Source organism: Carassius carassius, chromosome 19, assembly GCF_963082965.1.
Source record: "Carassius carassius chromosome 19, fCarCar2.1, whole genome shotgun sequence".
NCBI classification, from domain to species: domain Eukaryota; kingdom Metazoa; phylum Chordata; class Actinopteri; order Cypriniformes; family Cyprinidae; genus Carassius; species Carassius carassius.
Genome location: NC_081773.1, coordinates 27,213,119 through 27,234,781, shown reverse-complemented (window position 1 = coordinate 27,234,781; position 21,663 = coordinate 27,213,119). Strand labels below are relative to the sequence as shown.

The following is a 21,663-nucleotide window of genomic DNA, read 5'->3' as shown; positions in this document are numbered from 1 at the left end:
ACACTTTTGTTAGTGGTTTGCAATGTATTGAGTGCCACCTGCTGGTTATTTGTGTAACTACAGGGTGCCTAAAAATACTTCTTCTCTGTAAAGTATGAAAAACGTACATATAAGGATATGTATGTTAATTTCACATATTGACATTATTTCATGCCAAACTTCTGTTCTTGTCTCTGCGCAGCAAGCTCTCCTGTTGGAGCAACAGAGGATCCATCAGCTGAGGAACTATCAGGCATCCATGGAGGCGGCCGGTCTATCTGTGACCTTCCCGGGCCATCGGCCCCTGTCCAGAGCACAGTCATCCCCGGCCTCTGCGACCTTTCCCATTGTGGTGCAGGAACCTCCAGCCAAACCGCGTTTCACCACCGGTCAGTCACTGGATCAGATGCTCCAAATAATTTACCAACCAAACAGCTAAGCCTGGGGACATTACCTTAAAAACAACAAAAAAGTGTATTTATATTAGTTAGCAGCCATCTTTTATTAGGTATGTGTGTCCTTACAGGTCTGGTTTATGACACCCTGATGCAGAAACACCAGTGCATGTGTGGAAACAGTAATAACCACCCCGAACACGCCGGGCGCATCCAGAGCATCTGGTCCCGTCTGCAGGAGACTGGACTGCGCGGCCAGTGTGAGGTGACCCCTTCACTCATGTCCCTCTCTTTATAACATAACAGCACAAATTTAAGCGGTAACATGATGTAGTCTTTCAGAACTAAACATATTTAAGTTGTATTTAGCTTCACTGCTGGTTACTGTGGCAGGGTGAAGGATACTTTTACGATCTGTAGAGGGCGCTGTTCAGCCATCACAAACACAGCCACACACTTTATGAATGAGCCAAAGAGTTTTACTCAAAGGAAAGGGGCTGTGAGATTGTTTTGAGTGTGTTCAAGGAGTTTTTCATAAAAAAAATAAATAAATAAAAATAAATAAAATATGTATATATAGCAATGAAGCTACGTGAACCCCACAGGTTTGTTCAAAACCTGATGCTCATGTTCTCCAGAATCATCTGAAAATGATCCTAAGAGCATCTTGAGCGCTTCTGACTTTTACGCCGAAGAGTAACATGACCAATTTTAATAATTATAATTACCTAAAAAATAGTTTTAATTAAGTCTTGACAAGATTTTTTTAATGTTTTGGCGTCTGTCTTTTATTAAATTACAGCATTTATTTGATCACAAATCTGAAGTATTATTACAATTTAAAATAGCTGTTTTCTATTTAAATGTATTTTAAAAAGTAATTTATTCCTGTGATACAAAGCTGAATTTTCAGCATCATTACTCCAGTCTTCAGTGTCACATGATCTTCAGAAATCATTCTAATATGATGATTTGCTGCTCAAGAACCATTTCTTATTATTAGCAAAGTTGGAAACATGTGCTGCTTAATAATTTTGTTGAATCCATGAAAGACCGCCCCTCCCCCCAAATATATCTTGGATATCTTTAATGAACAGAAGGTTTAAAAGAACAGCATTAATTAAAAAAAATTATGTTTTAAACATCATAAATGTCTTTAGTATCCCTTCTGATCCATTTAAAGCATCATTGCTGAATAAATGAAAACAATTACTGACCCCAAGAATTTTAAACGTTGTTTCTTCTTAATTTAATACAAAATGTTTCAAAAATCCTGCAGCTTAGTTCATTTTCAAGTTTAAATAACACAAATCACAGGTTTCGGTTTACAGAACCTGCACGAAACTCCTCACAAAGCAACACACAATTCATATCTGTTTGTTTGTGCATATACAGTATACACACACACACACCCACACATAAACGCATAAATATAAATGCACGCTTTAAGCTATAATTAACATTATTTTACCAAATTTTGCAATGTTTAAGTCTATTTTCCCCCTGAAATCAATGCAGAAAAGCAGTCTGTGCCTGCTTATCTCTGCCTCCACCTGCTGAGGGCAATTCCTGAGCTCTCTCATCATCTCCAGCTCTGATCGCTGGTGCCTAATGGCTCTCGCTGGATCTAATCTCTCCTGCCACGCTGGCTCCATTGCGTCAGGCCTTTTAGAGTAGGTCGCATAGCTGCCGTCTCTGTTTTCCTCCAAACAAACAAGTAAACAAGCACGACACTGGCACGTCCGCGCGCCCACTCTCTCGCCTAAGTTCGGTCCTTGGTGGGGATGTTTATTGTGCTGGGAGATGGAAACAGTGAATTGGGCCTCAATTAAGGGCAGTCATGACTCTAATACCCCCCTAATCTACAGCAGGGGGGCTCTTAAAGAGTGCGGGGTTGTTTTAAGCTGCCGCCAACCAGCACCGGCCCCGAGGGCCCTTCTTTAACTGCCCCTGCTGTTAAATCTGAGAGGTAGTAGGTCCTGTTGCAGGTGTCGGCTCGGCCCTGAGCGCTTCCACAGGTGGGCAGGTCCGCCTCCCTCTCGGATGGTTTGTGCCTCAGAGGCCACAGCTATTAAAAAAGGGAAAATGACATTATTGCAAATCCAGCAGCTCCGGCACCTCCGAGGGCCGACGGCTTTGTTCTACAGGCATGTGGGGCCCAGTTTGGAGTGGGGTCTGTTTCAGCTCTGCTTAGACAGCTAAAGACTTCAGAGGGGGCAGGATGGCGGTTCAATGTGGCTGTCGATTTTGCAATCAATGAAATATGTCTTGCCAAAACATTCCAGGTTACAAACCAATAATAACAGTCGCTGTAAAAAAGACATGACCTAGACCGGGGGTGTCCAGTCACGTTCCTGGAGAACCCTAACACACTTGTCTGGAAGTTTCTAGAGAGTCGGAGGACCTTGATTAGCTGGTTCAGATGTTTTTAATTAGAGGTAGCGCTCAACTCTGCAGGACAGGGCTTTTAAGGACACTTTTTTGTTAATCATAGGTTGTTCAGAAGGACTGTTTTGTACATATTTGTAAACTGTACAGATCTAGAATGTGTGCTTTATTACATCACTTTGTTTTTAAAAAATCTATATTTTTTTGACAGATTTGTCATATATAATTCATGTGAATTCATTTACATTTACAACTTGTTTAAATTAGATTTTATTGAATAAAATGTTCAAATTTGAATTTTGAGATTGTGAACAAGTAAACTGTAAAGAAAGGTTTAGGATTTTGAAACATTTAAAATTAAGTTAATATCACAAGTTTAGGGTCAGTGCTTTTTTTGTAGCAAAGTTAATATTTTTTATTCAGTAAGGATGCATTAAACTGATGAAAAGTGATGGTCAAGACTTTGGACGGTCAAGGATTTTTATTTCAAATAAATGCTGTGCTTTTTAACTTTCTGTTCAACAAAGTATTATATAAATAAATATATATATATATATATATATATATATATACATATACATATACATATACATATATACATATACATATACATATACATATACATATACATGTACATATATACATATACATATACATATATATATATATATATATGTATGTTTCAACTTTACGAAAAACAACTGTTTTCAACATTGGTAATAAGAAATCAGCATACTGAAATATTTTTTTGCTGAGTCGTATGACAATGAAGACTGGATTAATTATGCTAAAATAATATATACATTTTAAAATTTATATTAATATATTAAAATTTAAATCTTAAAAATGTATATATCAAAACAGACAAAAGCTATTTTAAAAGGTAAACATTTTTCACAATTATACTGTTTTTCTTGTATTTTTTTATCAAATAAATGCAGCCTTCATGAGCATAGACTCTTTTCAAAACCTATTTCAAAACTGTTACCGACGCCAAACTGTTGAATATTTGTTCACGGTTAAGAACATAGAATATACACACACACACACACACACAAAAAAAATCTTGTATTTCAATGAACAATAATTTTACACTATTTTAACAAAATACACAAAAACTAGCATCAAGTCTCAAAGTTAAGACTATATTTCAGCTGATTGCTATATAAGAAATGCACAGCCTCTACTTCATCCATGTCAAACCGAATAAAGCATCTTTTCTTACGATGGTTTTAACTCTCTCTCTTTTTATTTTTGTTATTTTTTATTTTTTGGATGCAGTGTATTCGAGGCAGGAAAGCCACTCTGGAGGAGCTACAGACGGTCCACACTGAGGCTCATGTGCGGCTTTACGGAACCAACCCTCTCAGACAGAAACTGGACAGTAAGAGCAAACACACACACACACACCTGACTACACCACGGGCTGAATCTGACTGAGTTTTGTGAATGAGCACATTGTTGTATTTCTCTCTCTGCGACAGTTGGAGCCTGCGATGGCCTTCTCAGTTATTAGCCTGTGAAGCTCCGCCTGGACTTCTGCAATTATCCACATTATTTACGCTTCTGCAGCCAGATCCGCCTTACAGCATGTTTCCCAAATGCTGCAGTTCGTTTCATTTCTGTTTTTGGCCTGTTGTCATTCCCACCCCATCCCAAACTCCCTGGCGTTCCCCTCTGTCAGCCCACTCTCTGCTTTCATCAGTCATGGCCTTGATCTGAGTTTGCCCCTGAGCTGTCAGTCAAGGCCGTCACCTCTCTGCCAATAACAACCACACATGCAGTTTTCCATGACTTCAGCTCCGGCCCCCTCATGCAGCGATCAAAAACTTGATTAAACGACATGCCCGCTCACACACACACCGATATTTCACACTCGTCGGGTACGGAGACGACATGTTTCCACCTTTTCTATCTGATCGGGTCGGTTTATTCAACAGAATTTTTTGATCTCGCAGCAGTGTGTTGCTTCATAAGCACGATTTATTTGAAAATAGGGCAATTTTAATCAATAGATGCTTTGCCTCACTGAGAAACGTTGGATTATTGCATGTGTTTGTGCAGTTATATAGAAGGGGATGGTCATTGTGGTCATTTTGTTGAGTATTCGGTGTTGGTGGTCCATCTGTGCTGATTGACGTCCGATTTAAGTCTTTTGGCATTGCATTACAAGTCAGATTTTTTTTGTGTATATAAATACGGTATATCATTATTTTTGTGCAGCAGAGGAATCCCTAAGAATTTATTAACATTAATTAGTTAAATCAAATGACACTGGTTGCATGTTTTTGATTCACTAAAAAGAGCTGGCTCATAAGAGTCATTGATTTATGAAACATACGACAGTGTCTACACCATATGTATTTGATTCACTAAAAAGAATCAGCTCATAAGAGTCATTGGTTTGTGAATCAAATGACACTAGTTGCACTATGCTTTTGATTCACTTAAAAGAGCCGGCTCATAAGAATCATTGGTCCATGAATCAAATGACATGGCTTGCACTAAATGTTTTAATTCACTCATCAGAGCCAGCCAGCACACGGCTTGTAAGAGTCATTAGTTAATGAATCATATGACACTGGTTTCACTATACTTTTGATTCACACACACACACACACACACACACACACACACAAAAGGTAATTTTTTTCATGAATTGGATCACACTTCTTTCACTGTTTGTTTTGTATTTACTAAAAAGGACCAACTCATTAGTTATGACACTGGATATGTTTTTGATTTGATTAGTCACTGGTTTTGAATCGAATGACACCGGTTGCACTATATGTTTTTAATTCCCTTAAAAGAATCAGATCAGAAGAGTCGTCGGTTTATGAATCAGATGATATTATATAAGTTGCACTATGTTGTTTGTACATATATGATTGTGCAATCAGCAAAGACTTAAAATCATTTAGCCACTTTTTTGCCTTATCAAACTACACAACTATACAGTTAGTTATATAACTGTGATATTCGCATGCAGAAGACGATTAGCTTAGTGATGTTGATGATCTTCATGTCTTTCTCTCTTGTCTCTCGTCAGGCTCAGTGACACCCATGTTCGTGAGACTGCCGTGCGGAGGAATTGGGGTAAGTATCTCTTTCTTTCCCATGTGTAAATAACGGTCCTGTTGGTTCTCCCTCCCCGAACTCCAGCAGCAACAAAAACTGTTGCTCTCCTTTCTGCCGGGCGGGTAATTGTGTCCAGATGTTTTCTATAAAGCTGTGTGTGTGCTGTGTGTGTATTCTCTGACGATGACGATGATGATGAATGAATAGATAGACTTGTTCTTCAGTGCTGAGTGGACAGTGTCAGCCACACTCTTTCACAGCTCTGGAACAGGAAGTACTCATCCTCACTCTCATTCTGCTCATGCCCTCCCCGTCTGGGGAAGGTGAATGATTCAGACAGACCGTGAATGATTTCCTGTTATGAATGGAGAGGTGGTTCAGTCATTCATGTGAAACAATATGGGGTAATCTTGCTTTTGTGTTGTCATCAATACAGTATATCTGTATGTGAAAGGGAATTTTTTTTTCTGTGGCCTTTTGAAAAAATTGCACAAAGTCGTGACTATTTGGTATAATATAATCCTTACATTAACATTGCATTTTTGCATTTACGTTCATGCATTTTGCAGATGTGACTTATATTGCATTTAGGGATTTGAAACTATGATCCTGCCGAAACTTGCACCATTCTCCATTGTTTGACCTAAAAGAAGACTATATTAAGTTTAACCATCCAAACAAGGAAGTGTTAAAGTGCCCCTGTTATGGATGTTTGAAATTTTGAAAAAACATTAGCATATTGCCTGCCCACTTGTTGGTCTTTTTGGTTGAATGAAATGCAGGTTCATTCTTTGCTACTAGGTGGCGCTTTTGGAGTGGTAAAAATAGCGGTTTCCCCAGTTCACAGTTCACAAACACTGCTTTATCAGGCATTACAGACATGATGAAATCAAAATGAGACCAGTCACAATAGATTAGTGTCACGTTGAGCCAGTCGTTTGGGAGTTGTTGATCAAATTTAGAAAAATTCAAAACAATGAAAGTGTTTTTTGACCTTGCATGCATGTCGACATGTTGCTGGGGACTCCCAAAACCAAAATATGAACCTTTCATTACCTATCATAGGTGCAGTTTAAGAATATATAGAGACATTGAACTAGTTTCATATTTGTTTAGTTGTTACAAGCTCCTGAAGCAAAATATCATTGAAGAGGAAGCGCATATTGGCTCGAAAAACGTTATTTAATAGGACCACCTTATTTATTTGCTTATTTATTACATATTTATGTAACACACTCTCCCTTTCTCTCTTCCTCTCTTTATAATTTATAAAGCTGTTTTGAAATTTCTATTCATTAAATAATTGTTAAAAAAGACACGTTTTCGCAAAAATACTAAGCACTGCTTAACAGTTTTTAACATCGATAATAAAAAAAAGTTTCTTGAGCAGCAAATCAGCATATTAGAGTGATTTCTGAAGGATCATGTGACACTGAAGACTGGAGGAATGTTGCTGAAAATTCAGCTTTGCATCACAGGAATGAATTACATATTCATATATTTAAATATAAAACAGTTATTTTAGATTGTAATAACATTTCACAATGTTGTTATTTTTACTGTCGTTTTAATCAAACAAATAGAACAAATCCTTAGTAAGCATAAGAGAAGCCCCAACTTTTGAATGGTTGCATATGTATATAAAACAATATTTATGTTTTTGTGAACAATGTTTACTTGAACGTATTTTTCAGGTGAACTGGGAGCCAAAAAACCCGACCAGTTTTCAAAACAAATTTCATACAATTATCTGTCTGACAATTAATAACCAGACAAATTCTATAATTGTGATGGATATGTTTATATACTTCCAGACGCAGTGAGGTGGATTTGTGTGTGTGTGTGTGTGTGTGTGTGTGTGTGTGTGTGTGTGTGTGTGTGTGTGTGTGTGTGTGTGTGTGTAACCTCAGGCAGGGCTGTGGAGGGGGACTGATAAATGGCAGGCGGTCCTGTCTGGCTGAAGTCTCAGTCTTTGAGCTGAATGGTGAGAAACAGAAGGGCTCTGGACTCTTTTATGGAAATGGAACAAAATTGTTGTCTTCCTGCATCTCTACAGCGAAAATTAGCCTGTCAGGATGAAGATAAACTGTGCTTGCCTGAGACCTGCGCCCCCAAACCTCAGCGTCTACAACATCACTCTATTACTTTCTACCGCTTTTACACCATAGGCCATGTCGGGGTGGGCTTTGGGGGCTTAAGACCTAATGTTTTGATGTCTTTTGCAAAGTTTTTTTTCGTTTGTTCTTTTTTTATTATTATTATTATTATATATACTGTTACATATGTGCCAGGGTTAGTGTAGTTTACTAAAACTAAAACCTAAAAAAAAGTTTTCATTACTTGTAATAAAATAAATGTTAACTGAAATAGAATTAAAAAATAAACTTATTTTATTTCAACTAGTATTTTAAGGCATCCTAGTTTCAATCCAGACTGAATGTCTATATTTCACATCTTTTAGCTCTCTCTCTCTCATTTCTACACTAAATTGCTCACTTTCATTAGCTCACTCTTTCTCATTTCCCTATAGCTTTTCTCTTTCTCTGTTCCCCTATTTATATTTTTTTCTGTTTTAAATGCACCACAGGCTCGTAATTCGTGACAAAGTCATTCTTGGCGGAGCTTGAAAAGACCAGAGGTTTTTTTACGTTGCCCTTGAGCGCTCATGCCATTGAAAAGCTGAATTCATAAATGGATGGAGGATATGTATTCTTAGAGGGAGACCCAGGGTTCGGAGCGCCTCAGCGGTTCTCCAGATTTCACACTTCCCTCTCGCCGTCTTTCTTGTTGCCAGCTTGTTGTTTCGTTAAGAGCTTATTTCGGCCGCTTCCCCTCCACATGCTGTTGCAGAGACACAGACTGTCCTAATATTCCTTCCTCTAAGATGTTTCGAGCACTTTAACAGAAATGAGTTCAGTGTTTGTATGTGTTGTTTTATTGGAAAACCATACTGTAAGTAGAGCGTGATGTTGTGGATGAGAAAGACGTTTTATTGGCAGTCGGTTGATGGATATTGGATGTACAAGAGAACACTTTTTGACACAGTCACCATTTTTAAACACCCTGCTTCCACTAGTTCAAATATAGTTTATGGTTATATATTTATCAAATCAAATATTTTAATAATAATATAAAATATATATACATGTTGGATATGTTTTCCTGTTTAAATAAATAAATAGCCTTTTTAAAAAATAATAATAATTTGAATTATTTGTATTTTTTTTACTGCATTATTATATTTTAATTTGGGGAAATAATGTATAATTACTACTTTTAAAAAAATCACTCATTTGTAATATTAAACATAATAATAATAAAAGGAAATAGATTTTTTTGTTTTCTAAACATGCACATTGGAGTACAGGACAAAAAGTTACAAAGTTTCATTATTTTATTTATTTATTTTAAACAGCATTATTTATTTTTCAATATTAAGAAATTACAATTATTGAAAACATTGTATTTCTATTTATTCATAATTATATTATTATAAAATTATCATTTTAATTACTTAAAATAGTAATTTTATATAATTGTAATAATTACGTTTTTCAAACAATATATATATATATTTTATGATATTCTGGTCTTGATATATGGCTCGGATTCCATCTTGAATGTAATTCTATGCAATGCACATTTTTTTAAGGTCATATTCATGCCGAATTTTTGTCCCTATCCTCAAGTATGAGCAATAGCAATTAATTAATAATTAATTACATAATATATAACACAATTAATTATAAATATATAACGCAATTAAAATGGCATTTCATGTCAGACTTGCACTTTGAGCACCTGTTGATCTATAAAGCCGGTAGTTTACGCCTCATGAATTATTCCCTCTTTTACCCATGACCCCATTTAAGTGCTGAAGCATTAGTGTGTTTGTGTGTGTGTGTGTGTGTGTGTGTGTGTGTGTGTGTGTGTGTGTGTGTGTGTGTGTTCCTGTGTGTATATGTGTGTTCATTTGTGCGGTAATTGCAGGCTGTAGGGCAGACGTGTGTGAGCATAATCAGTAATGCCTGATGAATGGCTGTTTTCTGTCTCTAAGCATTCTGGGAATGCCCCCCTTTCCAAGCCAGGTGTTTCCCGCCACTATTTGCCTGCTCGTGTCCTTTGGGTTGTGCATTAGGTGTCAAAAGAGCCTCTGGCTTCTTTGTGACCATGTTGTTGGTTTGTGTGTCGCTTTCCCTTCCTGGTTGCTCTGCAATCAAGCTCCTCTGTGAGAAGGAGAAGGGGACAAAAGAGGATGTTTGGGAACGGTTGGGTGCGGAGTCCTCATGTACTGTGCCGTGTCTGTTTGCCGTGTGCTTGAGTAAATGTCTCACTTCTGTCAGCGGTGAAAAAGAGGCTTTCCCCTGTCCTCATAAGCATGGGTTCATGAGGAGACACTTTCCATGAACCGCTAAATGTTGTTTAGTGTTCACTAACTAGAATTAGTGCAATCATTTTTTAAGTACTCTACAACAGGACTAGCTACAATGTGACATTTTTATGTACAGTATATGTTTAATTTTTTTATATATATTTCTTAATTTTTTCTCTTATTTTATTTTGTTATTATTATTATTTTATTTATGCTTATATATTTTAAGTATAACCAATACAATAATGTATTGGGTAAAAGATACCCAAGATATAAATCATGTCAGCTAGCTTAATTAGCTTAACCTAATAGCTACCATGATAAAAACAATTATTGTTGTTGTTATCTGTTTTATTTTTTTTATTTATTTTTATTTTTTTTCACATTTGATAGCATTCCCAGTATCATCTCCACCCTAAATTGAACAGACGTGTGTCTGTGTGTTAACAGGTTGACAGTGACACTATCTGGAATGAAGTTCACTCGTCCAGTGCTGCTCGTCTGGCTGTGGGATCTGTAGTGGATCTGGTGTTTAAGGTGGCTTCGGGAGAGCTGAGGGTAAGACTGACACTCTCTCACACACTCAGTGGTCACAGATGTGGATTAATGGGGTCATCGGATGCCCATTTTCAACAGTTTGATATGATTCTTTAAAGTCTTAATGTAAAGTCTATAGCATACTTTGGTTAAAATTTCTCAGTAATAGTGTAAAACAACACTTTGTACCCTGTCAAAAACAGCTCTGTTTACAGCAAGCTGTCATGTTCCTTTAAATGCAAATTAACTCTGCCGACTCCGCCCCCTCTTCCAGGCTGCTTTCTGAGAGACTAAACTAGCCGCATTCTTCGTGAAACCTGCTAACTAGCACATTATTAGGAACTTGCAGTTTGCAAAGATTCATAAAACCTTATATTCACTTCTTCTGTTGATGAAGCTGGATCACGAATGATTCGCGCGATCATGAACGCATTTAGATAGATCGGGGTGCATTCCCTTCAGAAACAAACATAATCCACTGCGTCTTCAGAGATGTTGGGAGTAAATGATGACTGCTGTGTTCATTATAACTGTACATCCAACAATAAAACACCTCAGTCGCTATGGAGCCATACCTGTCTACAACTGCTCCGGCAGTGAAACAATGGTGGACTGATGACAGTCACTCAGGGCGGGTCCAAGGTAAAACACCAGTGTCAATCAACAATCGTGGGAGGGGCCTGGTCTGTGTGACATCACACTGACAGGCATCTGAGAATGGCTTGACATGAGAAAGGAGTAATGATTTTAAGAGATTATAAAAAAATCCCATGGTGGATTTTTATCATTATAGGGTGGTTGTGTACACAAACTGCCAGCATACATTTATGTTCAAACAACATGTGTCACGACCGGCTCATAGCCGTGACAAATAAGTAAAGGATTTAGGTTGGTTTGGATGCATGAGTATTTATTAACATAAATGAAAGGTTTTAAAAATCATAATCAAACAGAACAGAAAACAACCAGGAGCAGACAAGGCTACAACGGCTCCCAAGTCGGGAGCTCTCCGAAGCCCCCTCACAATCTTCAAGCCTAAGCTTATATACAGGTGGTGTAATCAGTAATCATCCTCCTGATGACCGAGCACAGGTGTAGATCATTCTCCTGATGAAACTGCAGGCTAAACACACCAGACGACAACAGCAGGAAGAGAGACTCGTCACACATGTATAAGTGAATTTTGCATTCAATGACTGCTTTAATGATCATCCAATCAGAATTTAGACTGAATTATGCAGTTCACATATGTGATTTCTATAAAAGCTTATTTCTGCCACAGAGTTATAATATAAAAATGTAATTGAGACTTATCTCATTTTTTTTTTCTTGTAAGGATGCAAATTCAGAATTGAGCCATAAACATACATTTCTGAGAAGAAAATAGGGCTGTGCAATTAATCAAATGTTTTTTTTCAATGCGCATCACGTCACTAAAGCCAGTCCTGTAATTCGTGCTCTGCATTTAACCCAACTAGAACCCACAACCCTAGGGTTAGGAGTCAAACTCTCTAACCACTAGGTAAGTCGTGGGACTTCCCCTGTGTAGTGAATGCTGCTCAATCTAAAAAGATGATGATGATGATGATTTACTACTAATCCCAGGACCGGCTTTAATGACAAGATGCGCATTGAAAAAAAAACAACACTTGATTAATTGCACAGCCCTAGAAGAAAAGTCAAAATTATGGCATGTAAAATACTGTATTTCCAAGAAAAAAAAGATCAAGAATTAAAAAAAAAAACGGAATTGCAAGATTTAAACTCAACATTCCAAACAAAAAGTCAAAATACTGCAATGTAATTTATGAGAAGAAAAGTAAAAAATATGAGATGTAAAAATTGCAAGATATAAACATATTTTTATTCCATGGCAGGAATGAGCTTCCATAGATTTCCCCTCCAATTGTTTGAATTGTAATGAGGTGAACTGTAGCCTCCCCAGTGTGTGTGTGTCTGGGGTCAGGTGACCTGGGGCATCCTCAGAGCTCACAGGAAGTGACCCAAAAGACAATCTACTCACATAATGCAAACATTCCATAGCGTAACCTAACCCCGAGTGAGCTGCCGCCCACCTCAATAACATAACACTAACATAACCCTTGCTTCAGCCTCAAGCTTGCCCAGAAAAACACAATACACCTACATCACCAGCTGCAGTCCAGACACACTTCATTCTCTGTTTCACACTCTATCTCTGGATATAATAATATCCTCTGGAGTAAGGAAGGATAATAATATCATGAAGCTGCAGGCGCCCCAGTGTGAACTGTGAGGGAACACAGCATCACGCGTTAGCAGACTTAAAGTCCTCTCGCTAGCAGTAGCTTTGGGACGGCATGTGGCAACATGGTTGCATCCACTTGGAAATGCCGTTTTTGCAAGTAAACCCACACTCATCAGTGTACTCATGCTGTGTCCAAAACAAGCTCAATGCAACAAATTCTGTTCTCATTAAAAAAAAAAAGAGTTTACAGCGAAAATATCTATAGTCCAAAAAACAAACTTCCTAAAAAAAATATTAAAATGTTTATTAATTATTATATTGTTATTTAAAAAAAATAAATATATATATATATATATATATATATATATATATATTAGAATTACATTATTACTTTTATCTTAATTACTTATTTAAACAATTTAAAAAACGCACAGTCTTTTATCTGCTCCCATAAAACTTAAGTATATTACAATATTTTGAACCAAACAAGGTCTTTGTGATATTACATGATCTTAATATCATTACGTTTTCATTGGAGTGTACCGTGTGTGTGTTTTTAACTAATTAACAGATTTTGTTTTGTTTTCTTTTAGACCAAGCACCTGGTCTAGTTATGTTGGGATGTGTGCACATTACTTTTAATTGAAATTCATTCAAGATACTGAGTTAAGGTGATTGTTGTGACTTAAACAGTTGTGTGTGTGTGTTCACAGAATGGCTTTGCTGTGGTACGACCTCCAGGACATCACGCTGAGGAGAGCACTCCCATGTACGTCCTCACTGTCTCTCTGTGATCTCAAAAGAAACTACACAGCTGATATCAGCATCACTGTAAACACACACAGCATCAGAAGTCAGTTTGATACACATTATCCTCTCACATAAATGAATTCCTGCAGTGCAGTGGGCCGCCTGGGCTTCCAGATCTCACTCTGGCTTCAGTACAGTCATCCAAATTATCGGGGAGGTGAATACAGCACAGTAGGCCAACGTTATCTCCACACTGACTCACGCCAGTTTTATTTGGAAGGACTAGCGTGTGTTAGAAACTGCATGTTTTGTGAGTAAAGTAGAGCTTGGAGTGTCTTTTCTGTATCCAACAATGAAAGGGATTCCTATACTGTAGCTCGACTTTAGAAAAAAAAGTAACGTTGAAGCTATTTTTACTCTGCTTGAAAATGTCACAAATAATTACAAACAAATTATAAGTATTACTGACATTAACTATTACTGACATACTATTATGTAGTGAAAAATTAAAGCATTTAATTTTTGTTTATACCTTATATGGCCATTTAAAAATCTAAATAAAAGTGTAACAACAAATCAACTTTATATAGAGAGAGAGAGTGCAAACCAGATTCCAAAAAAGTTGGGACACTGTACAAATTGTCAGTAAAAAAGGAATGGAATAATTTACAAATCTCATAAACTTATATTTTATTCACAATAGAATATAGATAACATCAAATGTTGAAAGTGAGACATTTTGAAATGTCATGCCAAATATTGGCTCATTTTGGATTTCATGAGAGTTACACATTCCAAAAAAGTTGGAACAGGTAGCAATAAGAGGCCGGAAAAGTTAAATGTCCATATAAGGAATAGCTGGAGGACCAATCTGCAACTTATTAGGTCAATTGGCAACATGATTGGGTATAAAAAGTGTCTCTCAGAAGTCAAGATGGGCCAAGGATCACCAATGCCCCCAATGCTGCGGCGAAAAATAGTGGAGTTTCTCAGAGAAAAAGTTATCATCTACTGTGCATAATATCATCCAAAGATTCAGAGAATCTGAAACAATCTCTGTGCGTAAGGGTCAAGGCCGGAAAACCATACTGGATGCCCGTGATCTTCAGCCCTTAGACGGCACTGCATCACATATAGGAATGCTACTGCAATGGAAATCACATCATGGGCTCAGGAATACTTCCAGAAAACATTGTTGGTGAACACAATCCACCGTGCCATTCACCGTTGCCGGTTAAAACTCTATAAGTCAAAAAAGAAGCCATATCCAAACATGATCCAGAAGCGCAGGCGTTTTCTCTGGGCCAACACTAATTTAAAATGGACTGTGGCAAAGTGGAAAACTGTTCTGTGGTCAGACGAATCAAAATTTGAAGTTCTTTTTGGAAAACTGGGACGCCATGTCATCCGGACTAAAGAGGACAAGGACAACCCAAGTTGTTATCAGCGCTCAGTTCAGAAGCCTGCATCTCTGATGGTATGGGGTTGCATGAGTGCGTGTGGCATGGGCAGATAACACATCTGGAAAGGCACTATCAATGCTGAAAAGTATATCCAAGTTCTAGAACAACATATGCTCCCATCCAGACGTCGTCTCTTTCAGGGAAGACCTTGCATTTTCCAACATGACAATGCCAGACCTCATACTGCATCAATTACAACCAGAGGTGGGTAGAGTACCCAAAAACTGTACTCAAGTAAAAGTACTTCTAGAAATATTTACTCAAGTAAAAGTAAAAGTACTAGTCTTGAATAGTTACTTGAGTAAGAGTAAAAGAGTATCGGATAAAAAATCTACTCAAGTAGTTAGTAACTAGTTACTTTGGGTCATATATACTGAGCCTATTTTTATTTAGATATATAGATAAAATGTATGTAATGTATGTGTGCGTGTATAAATGTATATATTTCATCAGCCTTTACTCCAATTTATGTAATTTATTATAAAACTCTGTCTGTTTACTTAAGTAACAGATATAGGTGTCATGCCATAACATATTTTTAATACGACTGACTTTATATTAAATGTGAATTTAACATTGAAAGTTAATGTGATATAAATATTGCTACTAATCTTTCATTGTTCAGAAAGAGAGCAAATAACATTTACATTATTAAAGATAATTTTCACTGATAGTCTAGATTTCAATCACTCTCAGAAACTCCCATTAAAATCACTGAAACTGTTAACACTGTGAAATCAATATCTTAATTAAAGATTCGTACACACATCTGCACTTTGTTGTTCCTGCGAGAGAATTCGCCAGAAAGAGGTATTCAGTCAGTGAGCGAGTGAAGGAAGCACCGGCATTTTAGCGATGACTCATCTGAACGCCTCTGATTGGCCAATGCTTTAATAAGCTCAAAAGAATCATGTGTGATTTGTTATAATGCGCAGCGCTGTATAAACGCATCTATCTCTGGCTAAGCGCCAGCAAGCAATCACAGATCTGAATTTAGCAGCTGATAATATGACTCGCTGAACGTACTTGCACCAGTGTGATTGTATTAAAATTAATAAAATCTTAATCGGCTATTTTTTGTCTTTTGGAAGCTGCATTCAACTTGACTCCCCTCTGTTATAAGCCACACACGTACAACAAACTAATGTCACAGTGGTATCGTGTACTGTAATCGAATGTAGCCCAAGTTATTACCTGTTAAACAGTAGACAGCACACGCGGTGTTCATCTAATAAGGATCTCCATCGCTAGCAAATAATAACCTTTGCAGATTTCAATTCAGTGCAGTTCCATAGCCACGTTTTCAACGCTGCTGATGTTAAAGGTTACAACTCCGAGTGAACCACTTCAGACGCTCAGCGCGTGCGGCAGGGAACTGAACGACTCATTCAAACTGATTCATGAACCAATTCACTCGTTTGCCAATTGGTTTGATCAAGCATTTGAACAGAATTGACTCAAAAGAATGAATCATTCGCGAATGGGCATCGCTCATTGCCCAGAGAAAAGTAGACGGCGCGTTTGGAATAAACTGAAGCATTATAACATTTATTGCATTAAGATAAAGTAACGAGAGGAGCGTCACCCACAGTAACGAAGTAAAAGTACAGATTTTTCCCCCAAAATTTACTCAAGTAAGAGTATAAAGTACCCATCTTTAAATATACTCCGAAAAGTATTCGTTACCCCAAAAAATTACTCAAGTAAATGTAACGAAGTAAATGTAACTCGTTACTACCCACGTCTGATTACAACATCATGGCTGCATAGAAGGAGGATCCTGGTACTGAAATGGCCAGCCTGCAGTCCAGATCTTTCACCCATAGAAAACATTTGGTGCATCATAAAGAGGACGAAAGCGACAAAGAAGACCTAAGACAGTTGAGCAACTAGAAGCAAGAATGGGACAACATTCCTATTCCTAAACTTGAGCAACTTGTCTCCTCAGTCCCCAGACATTTGCAGACAGTTATTAAAATAAGAGGGGAGGCCACACAGTGGTAAACATGCCATTGTCCCAACTTTTTTGAGATGTGTTGATGCCATGAAATTTAAAATCAACTTTCTTTTTCCCTTAAAATGATACATTTTCTCAGATTAAACATTTGATATGTCATCTATGTTGTATTCTGAATAAAATATAGAAATTTGAAACTTCCACATCATTGCATTCTGTTTTTCTTCACAATTTGTACAGTGTCCCAACTGTTTTGGAATTGGGTTTGTAGGTAGGTCAGTCGGTCGAAGAAACTGATTTCATAATTGATTTTGTAAGAGTTTGAGACCCTTTCTCTATTTGGAGCATTTTCTGTTGATCTGGAAGCATTTTCTTGCACACTTGTTTGAGCAGTTTTGGAACACGGTGTCCTCAATGCTCAGCTCTTCAAGTTCAATGCAATTTTATTTATCTTAAAGCTTGATGGTTTATCCAAATAAATGTCAGGTATTGTTAACGGGGGACTAAATTCCCTCTAATTGCCAAGCTTTGCTGCTCTTAAAGGCTGGAGCGTCACAGCCGCTCCTTGCATCCTTATTCCCAGTGCGTCTCCCTCATTATGGAAAGGTTACAGTAAACGAGTGTTCCTCAGTCTCTATGGTGAAAGGTTAATAAAAGGATTGTTCCGTGGATGGCGTGTTTGGGGAGCAGACTGAGGTTTGGTGCCAGGCCCTATTCTTCCGCTGTGATGTCAAGCCAGGACACAGTGGGTGAATCGTGTCATTAGTGAAATGAGACAATCCATCAGGCCAGGAGGTCCACTTCACAAACACACACGATCAGGCCCTCCACCACAGATCACACACCAGCTGACTGCCCCGATTCTGTGTTCTTTCTCACAAGCTGTTTTCTGCTTTTGTTTCTGATGCAAATAACAGGGGATTTTGCTATTTCAACTCGGTCGCCATTTCAGCCAAACTCCTGCAGCAGAGACTCAACGTCAGTAAGATTCTCATTGTGGACTGGGTAAGTTCACACTTAATCAGATCATATTTTCTCTATTAATAAATGTCCCCTTTCCTACCAAATAATCTCATTTCAAACTGATTGCCATACAGTGACATTGGTGCATAATATAACGATGGAGAAAATTCCAAACATAATTTTCAGTTAATCACTATTCTTTTAACTGTTTTTCTCTTTAATTCATTTATCACAGTTTAATATTTTTGTGAAAAAATATATTTATTTTAATATTTTCACAATTTAATTTATATTATATATAAATATATTTAATGTTTATAACATTTTTCTTAAATATATACATGCATGGATGTGTATTTATGAATGCATAATAAATCTACACACATACTATGTAAACCAAATCTTATTTTGGATGTGATTAATCGCGATTAAACATTTGACAGCACTAATATATATATATATATATATATATATATATTTATGTATATATTTATATATTTATGTATATATTTATATATATATATATATATATATATGCATAAATATTTCTTAAATAGATACATGTGTGTGTATACGTATAAATATACACAGGACCCAAATATGTATTATGTAAACAGACTTTTCTTTGTTGATTTTTATTTGATGTTTTTAATCAATTTGACAGCACTACTTTATAGTAAAATCTCAATATGTTTAATAAAAATCATGATTAAGTCATAACCATTAATCATAAATTAAATATTTATAAAACACCAGGAAAATACTCTGCCATTGGAAGCAGCAGGAAGGCATCAAGTCATCCTTCGCTGCCTTTGATATCCCACAATCCTGTGCGTTCCGTTTTGTGACGGTTGAGCTAAAAAATAAAGATGGAGTCTGAAAGTTGCGTTTGGTGCTCAGGTTGTGTGTAAATGTATATTTCAACACGGACGTTTTGCACTTTTGATGTTATTTTAGCGAGAAATCAGTTTTATAGTAATTAAATATTCGTTTAGTTATCAAAACTCATTCTGTTTCGTTGTAGATCATTAAACCATTACGCTGCCTCAGAAGCCTGTCCGAAATCATGAGGTGCCTTTGTGCAAAAAAACCCTGCCTGCAGAGTCATTGCCTCATAAGGCAGCAAGTCAGCTGACTAGGCTTTTGGAGGTAGCCGTTATTAATAACTAATTAATTATTGAAAATGAAACATATTTCATTTTTAATATAACTTAAGACATAAAATATTAAAGTTTTTTTTTTCGTAAATGTAGTATTTATAAAGGATGTACAAAATGCATAAAATATTATAATAAAATAGTCATATTAGAATATGGTTGTATTGGCACTGGTTATATTAGCATTATAAATATTTAGGGCCCTATAATACAACCGGCGCAATGCGACGCAAGGTGCAGCACAAGTGTGTTGCTAGTTTCAGTCTGGCGCTGTTCGCACTTTCCTATCCAGTGCCACATCATTTAATTAGCAAATGCATTTGCACCTATTTGTGCGCCCATGGTTGTGCTGGTCTACAAAAGAGGTGTGTTCTTGCGCATTGCTGGCGCAATGCTATTTTATGGAGCTGAAAATAGACTGCGCTATAGACCAGCTCCAATCTGGTCTAAACTCTGGCGCAATGTTTTTTTTTTGTTATTTAAAGAGCGTACACGCTGCTTATTAAACACAGGGAAGCACAGCAGCACACAAACATGCCAAATATAAAAAATTAAAGGATTGCAATGCATAAGAATTTTTTGTAGGCTAATTAAATGTGTGTATATATATATATATATATATATATATATATATATATATATATATATATATATATATATATATGCCTATATGAAAAAATAGATAGTCATCGCATGTATCAGAATTAGGCTATCTATTTGCTCGCACACTATCTGCTCCGTTTCATCTCAGAGACGCCGTGTAAATAGCAAATGCGTCATGGCACAAGAGCAACTGGCTCTTAAAGGGAATGGAAGATGAGACTATTGCATGTTACACCCAAAAAACACCCATTAGTCATTAAGAGAATAGGGACAACCCGTTTAGACCATGCACCCGGGTAAGCCAACCGTTTTTCCATCGTTAAAATAGCAAAGGTGAATTTGGACACGCCCTGAGTGCACCTACGCCAAGCGCTTTACACTTTGCGTTTAGATCGTTAAAATAAGGCCCATAATGTATTACTTTTTAAAGTGCATAAATTTATTTTAACTAACTTACTAATTTTTTCTGTAAACTAAATATTAAATTAAAAATGTAAGCAATAAAACAGTTTCTGGCATGTTGGAGATTGTCCGTCTGATCCTGGGCCAGCGGTAGTCTGAAGTGTGTCCACATGCACAGGAAGACGCGTGATGTCAGGGCAGGGCTCTGCTGGGGTCATTAGGGTTTCTGGATGCCTTGTAAATGGCTTTCATTTCCTCCTGTCTGTCACACGGCTCTTCTGACAGACCTGCCGTATGTGGGGAAGCCGACCGTGACGTGTAGTGGCAGACATGAAAAGAAATGAACAAAAGAATACAGCTCTCTTAAAAGGTCCTCCTGCATCTCGGATGACTCGAAATAGATTTTTACACGCTTTTCATTCCGATGCGAGTGACGAGATGTCTTTTTACAGCGTCTGACTTTTACATTGTTTAACCAAATATTATTGTTTTGTGCCGTTTTGACTAGATTAATGAACAAACAGATGACATATGAATTGTATGTACTGTTGTGTTTCAGGATGTTCACCATGGAAATGGGACTCAACAGGCCTTCTACAGTGACCCTAATGTCCTGTATGTGTCTCTCCATCGCTACGATGATGGGAACTTCTTCCCTGGCAGCGGAGCACCTGATGAGGTGGGTTTCATGAACATTTTGACACGATTTGATGTACACTATTATTCAAAAGTTTAGGGGCAGTAGGGTTTTTGAAAGAAGATTCTTAATATTACCAAGACTGCATTTCTTGATTAAAAATACAGTCAAAACTTTTTTTTTTTTTTAAATTTGAAATATAAACAGTGTAATTTATTTCTGTGATATAAAGCTGACTTTTTTGCAGCATTAATCCAGTTTTCAGTGTCACGTGATCCTCCAGAAATCATTCTATTATGCTAAATTGATGCTCAGAAACATTAGTTCTTATTATCAGTGTGGAAAACAGTTGTGCTACTTAATATTTTTGTACAAAGTGTGATTTGTTTTATTTTAAAAAAATTTCAGGATTCATAGATGAATGCAAAGAAAATCTTTGTTAATAATGTGCAGGGGAAGTTTTTACTGTCACTTTCGATCAATTTAATGATGAATAAACGTATTTCAAAGGACGAAATCTCATTGATCCCAAACTTTTGAATGGTACTCTGTATCACACCCAATTTCTTTTGTTTATAATTGTTTTCAGTAAGAGGAACCTACATTTATACTAAACAGCCATTGTTGCCATGTAGATTATAAATGCAAGAAATACAACAGTATTTACATATGCATGTAAAATCAGTATTTTGGCGCAAAAGTTTGAGACTACTTTGAAAATCTGTATTCCAAGATCAGATTTAAACCTGAAAATA

At 36.9% G+C, this 21,663-nt stretch overlaps 1 protein-coding gene across 1 annotated transcript in view; it reads left to right on the top strand.

The window, feature by feature from the left end:
- Positions 1-21,663, top strand: part of LOC132095497 (histone deacetylase 4-like) — a 224,292-nt gene that overhangs the window by 161,202 nt on the left and 41,427 nt on the right. Inside the window, exons 14-21 of the mRNA XM_059500553.1 lie at positions 182-368; positions 506-639; positions 4,044-4,146; positions 5,812-5,858; positions 10,663-10,770; positions 13,690-13,745; positions 18,064-18,151; positions 20,831-20,950. Coding sequence (XP_059356536.1) covers positions 182-368; positions 506-639; positions 4,044-4,146; positions 5,812-5,858; positions 10,663-10,770; positions 13,690-13,745; positions 18,064-18,151; positions 20,831-20,950 — 843 coding nt within the window. The remainder of the gene's footprint in view (positions 1-181; positions 369-505; positions 640-4,043; positions 4,147-5,811; positions 5,859-10,662; positions 10,771-13,689; positions 13,746-18,063; positions 18,152-20,830; positions 20,951-21,663) is intronic.